This window comes from Mytilus galloprovincialis, chromosome 3 (genome assembly GCF_965363235.1).
Source record: "Mytilus galloprovincialis chromosome 3, xbMytGall1.hap1.1, whole genome shotgun sequence".
Classification (NCBI taxonomy): domain Eukaryota; kingdom Metazoa; phylum Mollusca; class Bivalvia; order Mytilida; family Mytilidae; genus Mytilus; species Mytilus galloprovincialis.
In genome coordinates, this window is record NC_134840.1 from 60,409,435 (window position 1) to 60,424,178 (window position 14,744).

The following is a 14,744-nucleotide window of genomic DNA, read 5'->3' on the forward strand; positions in this document are numbered from 1 at the left end:
AAAATACTTTATAAATTGATCAAAAGGCACTCTACAACTTTTAATCTTCAATGTCATATAACCTATGTTTTAACATACAAAATGCCCCAAAACAACATTTTTAGATTATTTTTGTTGACACTTTAAAGTTCTTAGCTTTAAGTTTATCTGTTGGTCTTATGTCTTAAAAGGATTGATGGTGAAATCAACAAGGAGAATTTTAGATTTGCAATTTTTTGAGACCCATGTTATTTAATTTGAGCTCATTTTATCTTCATACTGGAAAAGCACTTTTCCTTCTTAAGACCTGCTGTTTATGTAATTTTCAGCATTAGTGCTTTATTAATGTTCTTTTTTTGTCCCCATCATACCTTGATATGAAATTATTTAAACTACTCTTCCAATCTTTCCATGAGTGATATCCATCACTTTATTTATTTTACTTCGTGGTTTATTTGTGATATCTTGCATGAGGGTGCATATCATTATGATTTGGCTCTAATATTTTTTTTTTCATTTTTTGTGGTAGGTGTGTAGTGAAGAGGAGAATCTTCAAGTGTAAACTAATTCTAGTTCATACATATTCTTCATTTATAATAGCAAGACTTTGTTTTAAAACACATTTATTGCACATGTTCAGAATGCATATAAATAAAATACAATACTACATACAACATAGTTAGGTTTAATATATGATACGATACTACTTTATAAGTTATGAACACAAATATTTCACAAACAACACATTCTGCAATCAATTGGTCCAAATAAAAGTTGTTACTCACTTACTCAAATGCTAAAATTATGGTCATTTTTCAAGATGAATCAAAAACTGGAAAATACAGGTATTTTTAAAAACAGAATACTTAAAGATCTTACAATGAAATAAAATCAAAAGTACAGAGAAATAAATCATACAAATATTGTGCTAAAACCAACAAAAAACTTGAAAACATTATTTAAACCATTAATGTCATACTTTCCAATTAATAAATTTTCTGTATATTTCATGATATTTTACTTTCAAGACCCAAACAGTGACTATTATAAGGTCCTTCTGACTTTAAATAATTGCCACTTCTTCATTTATTATATGTATGAGGTTTGCATTTGAAATTTCTAAATATTCAAGTTTATTTAATGAATTATCTCCCTTCTTTATAAATACTTGTTTAGAAATTCTCTCATGAATGATTATTCTATTCCATTTGCTGATAGTCATTTCAAGATGCTGCCAACAAAAAGATACAATGTTATACGAATGCCATATTCAATTCATGGTTTATTGATTTTTTTTAAATATCTTTACAAAACAAATCATGGAGTTAAAAATAAAAGTCATTAGCAAGCATGTATATGCATTTGTAACTAAGTAATCAGAAATTGTACTTCTAAAGTTTGTTTTGGATAATACCAATAAAAAAGTTTACCCTTAAACAAGACCAGAGGGCGTTTATAAATATGTTAATCAAACAATAATAAAAACACTGTATCACAATATGGTCGCTTGAAAAAAGGCAAAGCATCACTAACTTCATCCATTCACTACACATGTAATATCACCATAGTAACCAATCCTGTAAAGAGAACAAAAATATATGTCAACATCTAAAAATTTTATTTGTTTCAGAATACTACCTGATGTTTCAATGATTTTGGATATTTTGGACTATTAAACTATTGATTAAATGATAGCTATAGGCAATGTTAACCAGATGCTCCCCAGGGCGCAGCTTTATACGACCGCAGAGGTCGAACCCTGAACAGTTGGGGCAAGTATGGACACAACATTTAAGCTTGATACAGCTCTGAATTTGGATTGTGATTAAATAGTTGACACAACATAGGTGTCTGACACAGAATGAAAGTGGTCTAAGAACTTAAACTTAAAAAATTTAAATTGGACATTTACCTTTTATGGTCTAGTATCCAAAATCTAAATACATGGTTAGATTCAGCATATCATAGAACCCCAAGAATTAAATTTTTGATGAAATCAAATAATGTTTCAAATCAAACAAAGTTTAATTTTGGACCCTTTTGGCCCCTAATTCCTAAACTGTTGGAACCAAAATTCCCAAAATCAATCCCAACCTTCCTTTTATGGTCATAAACCTTGTGTTTAAATTTCATAGATTTCAATTTACTTAAACTAAAGTTATAGTGAGAAAACCAAGAAAAATGCTTATTTGGGCCCTTTTTGGCCCCTTATTCTTAAACTGTTGAGACAAAAATTCCCAAATCAATCCCAATCTTTCTTTTATGGTCATAAACCTTGTGTTTAAATTTCACAGATTTCTATTTACTTATACTAAAGTTATAGTGTGAAAACCAAATGTCTTTGGACGAATATGATGACGACGACGCCAACGTCATTCCAATATACGACCAAAAAATTTTCAATTTTTGCAGTCGTAAAATAAAAACAAGTAGATACAGTAAGAATGCCAGTGAGACAACAATCTATCAATGAACAAAGGACATTATCCATAGAAGAGTTGATTACACTAAAACTGTACAATCTTTTATACATTTTCCTATAAAATGACTAAGTTCCTTAGCTAGGAAAATATTCTTAAAACAATTCCTAAATAGCAGGTGCACATCTCTAACATAAATGCAACCTGTTGTCAAGTTTCAGGGATGTGGGTTTTTAAACCGTCAGAGGAGTTGATTACATATGTTACCCCTTTCCTACCACCAGCACTACATCATCATAGTTTCAGTCAGTTTAAGATATTGTCAAACCAGGCCAATATTATTTGTGAAGCAGATACTTTTCAAATGATACAATATTGTTTCTATTAAAGTATAAGTTGGCTTTACATTTCATGTTTATCTTTCAAATGTCCGTTTTTTTTTAATAACAAATGTCAAATCTTTGTGACAGCTATTACAACAAGAAATGTACTCAAATAAATGAGGAATTTGTCTATGGGACAAAGATGATGCCTCTGCTTGCACTTTAAGTAAAAAAGAGACATAACTTAAAAGCATTGTGTATAAGTTTCAAAATATTTGGTTGTGGCAAACTTAATAAAAGTTAGAGATCAGAAACAAAAATTTCAGCATTTTTTCCATTGGTACAGAGGCATAACTCTAGAAATGTAATACTGACATCACCAAAGTTTAAAATAGATCTGTGTTTTGTGGTTATAAGCATTGTGTATAAGTTTCAGAGCATTTGGTTGAAGCAAACTTAAGAAAAAGTAAATCAACTCTGGATGACATGTATTTAACTATAACTAATTATAAAATTCCAGATATATGAAAATTACAAGCATGTAAAGGCATTAAAGGAATCCCAATAGTTATCAAAAGTACCAGGATTATAATTTTATACGGCAGACGCGCGTTTCGTCTACATAAGACTCATCAGTGACGCTCAGATCAAAATAGTTAAAATGCCAAATAAATACAAAGTTGAAGAGCATTGAGGATCAAAAATTCCTAAAAGTTGTGCCAAATATGGCTAAGGTAATCTACTCCTGGGGTAAGAAAATCCTTAGTTTTTCGAAAAATTCAAAGTTTTGTAAACAGAAAATTTATAAAATGACCATAGTCTGACGTAAATTTTACACACACCTTACTTATCAATGGACTTTAATATAAAATCTGATAACAGTTTTTCCTATGATTATGGGATAAACAATTATACAATAAAATCTTTTCAAACTACATTTTATCTTTTCTACAGATAAGCTGATAGCTGTATGTGTAAATATACTGCTGAAAAATAAGTGTTATTAATAAATCAAACTTGATTTTAACAAATTGTATCTGTAATTCAAGTTATCATTTATCATTTAAATTGAAATTTAATTTTGCAGTTTATAAAATGGTTTGGAGAGTAAAATAATATTAAAATTTTAAGTATACAAAAAGAATATAAAAAAAAAATGTGGAGCTCCACATTGTTATTTTTGCAATCCATTGTGTACTGCTTCAAGAAAGTTACTGGTAGATAAAAAAAAATACAAGAAAAAGATGTGCAAATTTTTCTTGTATGCCTTTGCAATTTAATACCCAATATCTATATTAATCATACTTCATGTTAAACTGCCATATTGTGATTGGTTAATACAAGGGAGACAATTTACGCCGTGATGACTGATTTGTTAATCTAAATATAATGTGCTGAAAATATATTTTGCTTTTTTACTGTTTCTCTCCATCTATAATAGTTTGTGATTAATGAATATTAAAAAAGCATCATTCTAGGGCAATAACTGTTTTCGGGTTATTTGACAATGTATTTGTTTTGCACAAAAACCCACAAAATGACTCAAAGTATTCTTATAATGCTGATAGCTCCTATAAGTGGTCAATTGAAAATTGTTCATTTTGACTAATTTGTAGATCACATTTTGTTGAATAATTTTAATAACAAAAGATTCTCTTCATGACCTTTAGTTTATTAAAAACATGCAAAAAAGGTAATATACCCAAGGGACATAACTCTTTTAACCAGATGCTCCGCAGGGTGCTGCTTTATACGACCGCAGAGGTTGAACCCTGAATGGTTGGGGCAAGTATGGACACAACATTCAAGCTGGATTCAGCTCTAAATTTGGATTGTGATTAAATAGTTGACACAGCATAGGTTTCGGACACAGAATGAATGTGGTCTTACTCTAATGAACTTAAAATATTTTTTTTGTCTTTGAGCAATTCACTATGCTGTTGAATATTAATCCTCTCAAAAAAATGTTTGAAGAAATTTTCTTTTTGTTTATGAAATCTGAAATGAGAAATATTTAACCCCCCCCCCCTCCCCCCATTTTTTTTCACATCCCCCTTTCCCTTTTTCCAAAACTGATCTCAATTCAAATTTCTAATGGAGTTTGCAACAATAACTACTCATTTAAATACATCATAAAATATTAAAATGTAACAAAAGGTGCTTGTTATCACTGAATGGTAAAGATTGTTTTAATTTATCAGTTGGTAGTAAAAGTGAATATACATTGTATATTGTATAAAACAATGATTTAAGTTGATTCAACTACTATTCTGGACAAAGAAAGATAACTCCAATCAATTGAAAATTTCTTGCTATTGCACAATATTGTGCAATTAGATATTTCTTGCTATTGCGCAATACTGTGCAATTGAAAATATTTGCTATTGCACAATACTGTGCAATTGAAGATTTCTTACTATTGTGCAATACTGAGAAATTGAAAATTTCTTGCTATTGCACAATACTGTGCAATGAAGATTTCTTGCTATTGCTGAATACTGTGCAATTGAAAATTTCTTGCTATTGCACAATACTTAATATAATAATTTTGGATCCTGATTTGAACCAACTTGAAAACTGGGCCCATAAATCAAAAATCTAAGTACATGTACATGTTTAGATTCAACATATCAAAAAAGCCCAAGAATTCAATTTTTGTTAAAATCAAACTTAGTTTAATTTTGGACCCTTTGGACTTTAATGTAGACCAATTTGAAAACGGGACTAAAAATTAAGAATCTGCATACACAGTTAGATTTGGCATATCAAAGAACTCCAATTATTCAATTTTTGATGAAATCAAACAAAGTTTAATTTTGGACCCTGATTTGGACCAACTTGAAAACTGGGCCAATAAAAAAAAATCTAAGTACATTTTTAGATTCAGCATATCAAAGAACCCCAAGGATTCAATTTTTGTTAAAATCAAACTAAGTTTAATTTTGGACCCTTTGGACCTTAATGTAGACCAATTTGAAAACGGGACCAAATATTAAGAATCTACATACACAGTCATGACAGTTAGATTCGGCATATCAAAGAACCCCAATTATTCAATTTGGATGAAATCAAACAAAGTTTAATTTTGGACCCTTTGGGCCCCTTATTCTGTTGGGACCAAAACTCCCAAAATCAATACCAACCTTCCTTTTATGGTCATAAACCTTGTGTTTAAATTTCATAGATTTCTATTTACTTATACTAACGTTATGGTGCGAAAACCAAGAAAAATGCTTATTTGGGTCCCTTTTTGGCCCCTAATTCCTAAACTGTTGGGACCTAAACTCCCAAAATCAATACCAACCTTCCTTTTGTAGTCATTAACATTGTGTTTAAATTTCATTGATTTCTATTTACTTAAACTAAAGTTATTGTGCGAAAACCAAGAATAATGCTTATTTGGGCCCTTTTTTGGCCCCTAATTCCTAAACTGTTGAAACCAAAACTCCCAAAATCAATCCCAACCGTTCTTTTGTGGTCATAAACCTTGTGTCAAAATTTCATAGATTTCTATTAACTTAAACTAAAGTTATAGTGCGAAAACCAAGAAAATGCTTATTTGGGCCCTTTTTGGCCCCTAATTCCTAAAATGTTGGGACCAAAACTCCCTAAATCAATACCAACCTTCCTTTTGTGGTCATAAACCTTGTGTTAAAATTTCATAGATTTCCATTCACTTTTACTAAAGTTAGAGTGCGAAAAGTAAAAGTATTCGGACGACGACAACGACGACGATGCAGACGACGACGCCGACGACGACGCCAACGTGATAGCAATATACGACGAAAAATTTTTCAAATTTTGCGGTCGTATAAAAATGATCTGCACTAATATTGGAATTTGTCAGACATGGCTCATATAAAACTATGATTTAAGTTTAATAAAAATCTGGCAAGAATTGATCACATGAGAGTGCTAACAATGCAAAATTTCATATATTTATTGTTCTATAAATAGATGATCTGTACTGATTTTCGAACTTGTCCTATTCTGATGATATAAACCTATGATACAAGTTTTATAAAGATCTTGCAAGTACTGTACATGCCAGAGCCTTAACAAAACTGGATGGATGGACCCAGTGTTTTTATGTTGCCAGCAACAAGTTTCGCAGGGGACAAAAAGGGGAATATCACAATGACTATATATGCAAGTTTTTATAATAGCCTTACCTAAAATATATGCAGCTATAAGTTTCTGTGGTACTGACAAATGCAAGTAGTCTGGAAGACGGGTGGCAATATCTCCCTGCTGTGGTAGCATGAGGGCAATAATACAAACTAGGGCAGTAATAATCACAAACAGACTGGGTCCACCACTATTCTCAGATCTACCTATAATACAAACAATAACAAATAATTTGACATGATAAACATTTTTTTTAAATTAAAATTTATCAATACACTTAAGCTGATACAAAATTTCAATTTTTTGCACATTTTTAAGGTTCCTATCTCTGGAAATTCTCTTCCTTTAATCTACATGTCTGTTTAACTGGTTTCAAGGTTTACAAAATATATCACTGTGAATTCATTAAAGATTCTGGATATTAAATAAATTTTGATTGAAGAAAAATAATGTTTTGTGATTTTGCTAAAGTCTGCATACAAGCCTATAGAAATTTTTTTCAAACAAATTTATTCCGTGGTTTATCGTTATCCATGAAATCTATGAAAATTGCTATCCCTATATTATTATTCCTAAACCATTTTCCTATTTTAAAGGGACATAATCCAATCACAGTAAAATAATAATCTGACCTGTTTTTGGCGTAAACCAAGAATATCTGTCAAATCAGTTTAAAGTGGTAATCTGGAGGAAATATTATCAAGCAGTGGACAAGTACTTCATAAACGTATAAATATATCTACATGATGGCATTGAACAGTAAACTAGGATTGCATTGAAAAACAACAATAAACACTTAGAAGCACTTAGTATTAAATGACACATGAAAAAGATGCCATAATTTGGTCAAAAGCATAATATGACTTACTTGGTCTGGATGAAAGGCTTTGAGATCTATCGGCAAGCAATGTAGATGAAGGCAAGGACTGGAAGTTTTCCTCTGGTTGTACAGATCTTTCTTTTTTAGGCAGTAATACCGATATAATTTCTTTCTTTCCTGTAAAATAGAAGAATAAATTTTCTTATGCATTTAATTTGTGGCATTTTCTGTAAAGATTTAGAAAAACCCATTAAGATAAAACTTGAATTTATCAATTGTAATTATAATAAACTGCTCAAGTTATAACCTAATGACTTGATGAGTGCAGAATCCTATAGCCATACAATGTTAACATGAAATCATTGAAAGATTATCTAATTTGTCAATTTGAAAAGAATATTTTTCAGTTATAACTCAACAAGACAGAGTTGTATGCAAAATTTTACCAAAATATGTGACATAGCGGATTTTTTTTAATGTGACCTAAAATCGAACACATGACTACAGACACAAGCATAGCAAACAAGCTGTGAAATATACTCTTCGTAAGAAAACAGGAAAAGAACATCAATGTTATGACAAAGGAATTAAGTTATTAATAAATAATTTTATATAATTTACCAATAACTTTCTTTTGTCCATGTTCCACCACTTGTATTCTAAATTTATCTTTGACCCCTTCATTGTTTATATTAATATCAATATGTCTCACAACTCTGAAAATATCAAAGAACAGATCAAATAATATGAAATTGGTTACTGATTAACTTATTGTTTAGAGTACATGTACATGAATACAAAATGGACCAGACTGTCAGGTATACCTTACCTTTCATGCATCAAATATCAATGATCTAAACTTGAAACTAAACATTTACCAATTAACTTCGAAAATGAGTTCAGAGTCTAATGAACCCTGCCAGACAGACATGATGTATACCTTACAATTGTTTCATATACAAAATACAGTTGTCAGATGTATTGCTCAAAATCATTGAAAAATAAAGATAAATCTATGTGAGTTTTTGAGATACAAGCCTTTGAAAACCCAGTTTTTTGGAGATCTGTTGTCTTTGCATTTGAAATCCAAACTGATAAAGTGTAGTAGTAACCAATCACTGTAATGACTTGACCAATAAGTTTTAGCGTCACATTACATTACATAAATTAACTTACATATCAACACAACATCTTGGTCTAATAGTTCCTTCTGAATCAACAACTGTGTATCTTCTTGGTGCTGTACACAACACTTAAATCAAAATAAGAAGAACAATAAAGTAATCTATATACGATATGTTATATAACCTTTAACAGAAAGAATTGTCATGAAATATAGGTAAATGCAATTTTCACATAATAGTTATCAAAGGTACAAGGTTTACAATTTAATATGCCAGACGAGCGTTTTGTCTACACAAGACTCACCAGTGACACTTAGATCAAAATAGTTGTAAAGACAAACAAGTACAAAGTTTAAGAGCATTGAGAACCCAAAATTCCCAAAAGTGGTGCCAAATATGGCTAGGGTAATCTATGCCTTGGATAAGAAAATCCTTAGTATTTCGAAAAATTAAAATTTTTTGTAAACAGGAAATTTGTAAAAATGATCATATCAATGATAATGATATCCCTGTGAACACCGAAGTGCTGACTACTTGGCTAGTGATACCCTCGGGGGCAAAACGTCCACCAGCAGTGGCATCGACCCAGTGGTGTAAATAGTTAAAGATACCAGGCTTATAATTTAATACACACGTTTCGTCTACACAAGACTCATCAGTGACGCTCAGAACAAAATAGTTATCAAGCGCAACATTAAAAGTTGATTGATTGACACAAACAATTTTTTCATATTTTTCTTTAAAGTACATAATACAAACCTTTAAACTTTAGAGGAGAGTCATAAGGATTATACACAGTCAGTATTTGTTTATGTGATGACTGGTCATCTGAATAAAATGTCAGGTTTGATGGAAAGACAAACAGTGGGAGTTTGCCATCTGTCAGTTGAGAGGGTTGCATCTGTCATGAGTAGTCTTTTATCTTGTTGATGCTTTCTTTGAATCTAAAAAAAAGTTAAAAGAATGTTAGTAAAAAAAGAAACTTCAATTCAATAATGCATGAACATTTATGAAATGAAGAAGTTTAAAACATCAGCAAATTGCAATTAATGGTTTGTAACTTTTTAACCAATGGGATTTTAATGAGATAGGTAAAACTTTTTAGTTTGTTTATTATTTAATGGAAATTGGATATCCACTTAAACATCAATGTTTTTTTTTTGTAAACCATCATTAAGAACCATACTTTCAAAGCAAGACATTAATGCCATCTCCTGCTATTCTTTGTTAAGGTTTTTTAGTCATGGTTTTGCAGTTTGGTTATAATGGGATGGAAAACAGATAGTTTCAAACTTAATGACCAATTATTAAATTCACCATTACATCATACATGTATATACAAAAATGTATTATGCCCTCTTCTTTTTCCCAGATTAATAACAAACAGACTTTTTAACAAATGGAAAATACACTTGAATGAAGATATTATATTCATTGTTGAAAATTTATGTATATTATAAGAATATTCATTAAAGGGGGATATTGATATATATAAAAAATAATAAACAATGATAAATGGGGAATGTGTCCAAAGGACACAGATGCTGCCCCTGCTTGCATATCATATAAAGTTATAAAGGGACATAACTGAAGAACAGTAAATGTGACGGTACCCAAATTTGTACTTGATCTGAGTTTTGTGGTAATAAATATTGTGTATAAGTTTCAAAAGAAATTTGGTTAAGGCAAATTTAAAGAGGCACTAGAGCTGTATGAGATAAATAAAAAAAAATGAAATATCATTTCTTATTCCGTTTAATCATTTATGAAAGTGAACAAGTGAGATGATAATTCGCTTTAAGCAGCCAGTATGGTTCAACTTTGTCCCAATAAGCTCAAAACATTGATGATAAGTTTATTACTTGCAAGTGAATAATTCTCAACCTCCATATTCATGTGACCATCAATTTAACCCCTTAGCTAGAGATGTATTACCCATGAACTATGCATGTTCAGTAATTTAAAGGAAAAGAATGTCAACATTGAAAGTGAAACAAAGTTTAATCTTTTTGATCCACAAAAACTCATTTGTATACAGTTAAACAAGATGATAATTAACCTATTTTTTAAAAATATAACATGGAATCCAACAAAATTAGAAAAATCCAATTGCACGAGGTTACTATCTATTTATTACCAACCATGCAAGGGCTGTATATATAGCCAGTCAAGGTCGTTGAAAACTTCCAAATATATACATGATATATATATTTATTTATATTTATTGGTGGCCTTTGGTTGTTGTCTGCTCTATGGTCAGGTTGTTGTGGCTTTGACACATTTCCCATTTCCATTCTGAATTCAATATTTAACCTATTTATGTTGATGTTTATATTGTGTAATGTGACCATCATCAGTATTCGGAGGTCATCTCAATAGTTATTTAGATGAAGTCTAAGCTAAAATACACACAAAATTTTGATACATGTAGATCATTGTTGACGGCTGTACAGTGACCTATATATGTAGTTATAAATTTCTGTGTCATTTTGGTCTCTTGTGGACGTTGTCTCATTGGCAATCATACCACATCTTCTTTTTTATATATAATATCTAGTATATGGATTGTTAACTGAGTATTTCAGACTTATTGTATTTTGGATATACATGTTTACTTAGCATGCATAGTATGTTATAAATCATTCCATTCTCGTTCGCCCCCTTTCACAGACACACCCTAGATCCGTTCCATCCATATATAGAGTGGGAACAAACGCAGGAGGCAAACGTTTAGGGTGGGAATGTGTTTTGAAAGCAATCAGACCTGATACCATATGTCATGGTTTTCCAACAATGGAGATATAGGTCTCTACTCTAGCACGACCAAAGTGTTGTCGAAGGCATGTCTTTTCGTAACCTGGTCGTTTCGTACCTGGTCGATACGTAACTATGTTGATTTGTAACCGGAGCAGCAGCAGCAGTTGGTCCATATACAAAAGCACACCTCCTAAACAATGTACTACAGGACATCTGGTGTGATATATCGGTATGTATTGTTGGATTATGTTTATTTGTGTAAGAGAGAGTTGTTCCCCTTTTGCCTGTGTTTTGTATTTTTGTTTGTGACGTCATCTTTGTCTGATTAAAATGTAGAAATGGAAGCTGATGTGTTTTTATGTTTTCATATGTAATCGCCTCCATCCATGCTACCAGAGGCTGAGCTATTCCCCTAGTCTGCAATACTGATTTTAGTGTATTTATCCCAGAATGAGAAAATGTGTCCTTACAGTGATATTGTTGGCTTTTTTCAAAACTACCTCTAGTTACCCTATTTTATTGGGAAAATATGTGTCATTTTCATCAAATTTGGAAATTTAAAATAAACCATGAATTTGACTGAAACTTCAATTTACAGACTCATTTTCAAGAGTCAAACCCTGTTTTAAAGTAAGACCCCATTTTGTCAGTGATGATACATAAACAGACCCTCAAATGTGCACATATAGTTATTTTTAGGCATGAAAAATGTTTAAATGAGTGTTTTTTTCAGTTTGTATTCATGCACAATAACTATTGAGACTGCACTGTTTGGGAAAAAAGTTGTCTTTCTGGGAATAATTTTAAGCCATTTTTTTTTTCAAATTGGGATTTTTCTCCAGGGGAAAAAGCCTTTATTCTCCACTAATTTAAGGTAGATCATAAATAATTAAGTAAATTTTTTTTGAGACAGAATTTTCTTATAATATGCCAAAATGAAGATTTTACTATGCTTTTTTCAAAAATATAATACACAGTATGGGTCACCGTGCTATTTTTCAAGCTACGAGTCGTTGAAAATTGCCTAAATTTGGTTAGTTTGTTCATGAAAAAACACATAAGAGTGCATAAAAAAAATTCTATGAGATAAAATTTTGAAATAAATTGTGAGAAGATAGTTTTATGATAAGTTTTAAGAAAATAAAAAGAAAACATGGTGTCACCGAACTTGTTTTCTTGCCACAAGTAAAAAAAAAAATCCCTATTAGCCCAGTATAAATTTTGTACTAAAAGAGTTATATCCCCTTAAATGGCTCATTTGAAAAAAATGATTTTAAAAACCACAAAAGGTTGATATTTGTTAAAATAGTATAAACAATACAATAAATTAACAAGTTTTCTTCATATAAATAAACAGTCTAACCATAAAATTGCAAATCTTTTTCAAAATTTGCTGATTTGAGCAAATAACTAGACCGATTTTGCACTGTGATTGTACAATCCCAGATGGCGGTATACTATAAATCTACCTTTATAATAATAAGGCAAACCATATCACTGCCTTGTATGAAATTACAATGTATGTGATGTATGTGAAAAGGAAGTAGAAAATATCACTCATTTATTTCTATTATGTTCTGAATTAGTAGAATTTCATCTGTTTATGCAACAGAAGTTGTCAGTTTTATTTCATAATGTTGATTCTGACAAAATTGATAATTTAGTGTATGAAGAGGTATTTATGTTTGGTTTATTTGGATCTATCAAAGGCGTAAATGTAAGTTTTGTCAATTTCATGTTATCTGTAGCGAGATATTGTATCTTCAGAAGAAGGAATTTACTTAAAAATTTAAACAGTAATGTTGATCTTATTAGACTATCTAAATACACTGTAAAACATTATATAACTTACCTGTATGAATATTTGTGTGATGCAAAATGTATGAGAAATGTTTTTGAGAAACACTTTTTAAAAAATAATATTCTGGTACAAGAAACCGAAGGTGTCATAACATTTAATTTCTAATTATTGTGCTGATTATATATATGTGATTATACTTAAAACATTGCTTTGTGATAATTTTGTGTAATATGTAATATATCTGTTGTATATATATGTTGAAGAATTGAATAAAGATAAATAAAAAAAAAAAACTGCCTTGTATGTAGTGGGTCCTAACACGCTGATATCTGTTTAGTTTACCTTCGGATATTAACTTGATCTGTAGACTTAGAAGAGGAATGATGGACATTTAAATTCTTCTGTTCTATTCACATAATTATATATATGTGCATATGTGCAAAACTGTACTTGTAAAGTGTAAAATTACAGAGTGTGGCCATAAGTATTCGTCACTTGAGATTTTTTTGCTATATATTCATATAAAAACACATTTTTTTCCAAAAATATTTTGAGAGCATTTATGGTTGGATTTTGATCAACAAGGTATATATATACATCAATAGGTCTTTTTATTATTTTTTAAGTAACCTACGACTCATATTATTATCATATATTGTCTTTATACACCTTATCGCTAATCTCGGCTGACCCGGCCGCTTGAACTTTTGACGCAATTTACAACAATCACTTTTCCATTGTGGCGTCAGATATTTTGTTTTATAACGTCAAAATTTTACAGGAACCTGCGTGATATTCAGTAATCAGTGGTAATGGAGGACAAATAGCAATAAGGTGTATTGATATAAGGTTACAAAACAGCTCAGGTACGAAACAACCTAGTAAGTTATGAAACGACAAGGTTACGAAACGACCTGCACCAGTGTTGTCTCGAGGTCTCAGGACCTTAGAATCAGGTCTCAGGTTGAGTGTTACAGACTCCCAAATAACCATGAGATCTATAGTGACTCATACTCATAGGCATAATAAATAAAAATATGTTTCAGAAACATCACTGTCATCAATTGACTTATATCCATGCTTATAATTGTATAAAAACAATGTCATTGAAATGTATTATATATTAGGTATTTTTATATCGATCCTTACAAAATGATAAAGTATGTGTCTTTCTTTGGTGATTGCATAAAGAATTCTAAATTTGGCGTCGTGAAATCAGCTGGTTTTGTTATTGTTGTTGTCCTTGTGTTAAACGTCACCATTTCATGTGTAATTTTCATTTGAGCTCATCGGGTTTAAACTATAATCTTTGATGAAAAATCCCGAAATTTCATGAATCTCTACAACGATTAATAGAAGACTGACAATAGCTTAGCTAACAAGATGTATATT

General features: G+C 30.6%; 1 protein-coding gene across 1 annotated transcript; it reads right to left on the bottom strand.

Annotated features, from left to right (window-relative positions):
- Positions 1–585: 585 nt before the first annotated feature.
- Positions 586–14,656, bottom strand: LOC143068522 (motile sperm domain-containing protein 1-like). The gene is made up of 7 exons (XM_076242653.1): positions 14,502–14,656; positions 9,554–9,738; positions 8,847–8,922; positions 8,292–8,386; positions 7,719–7,847; positions 6,895–7,056; positions 586–1,556 (listed from the first exon to the last, which is right to left on the bottom strand). The coding sequence occupies exons 2-7, from the start codon at positions 9,693–9,695 to the stop codon at positions 1,525–1,527; spliced, it is 636 nt and encodes a 211-aa protein (XP_076098768.1). The 5' UTR covers positions 9,696–9,738; positions 14,502–14,656; the 3' UTR covers positions 586–1,524.
- Positions 14,657–14,744: the final 88 nt, after the last annotated feature.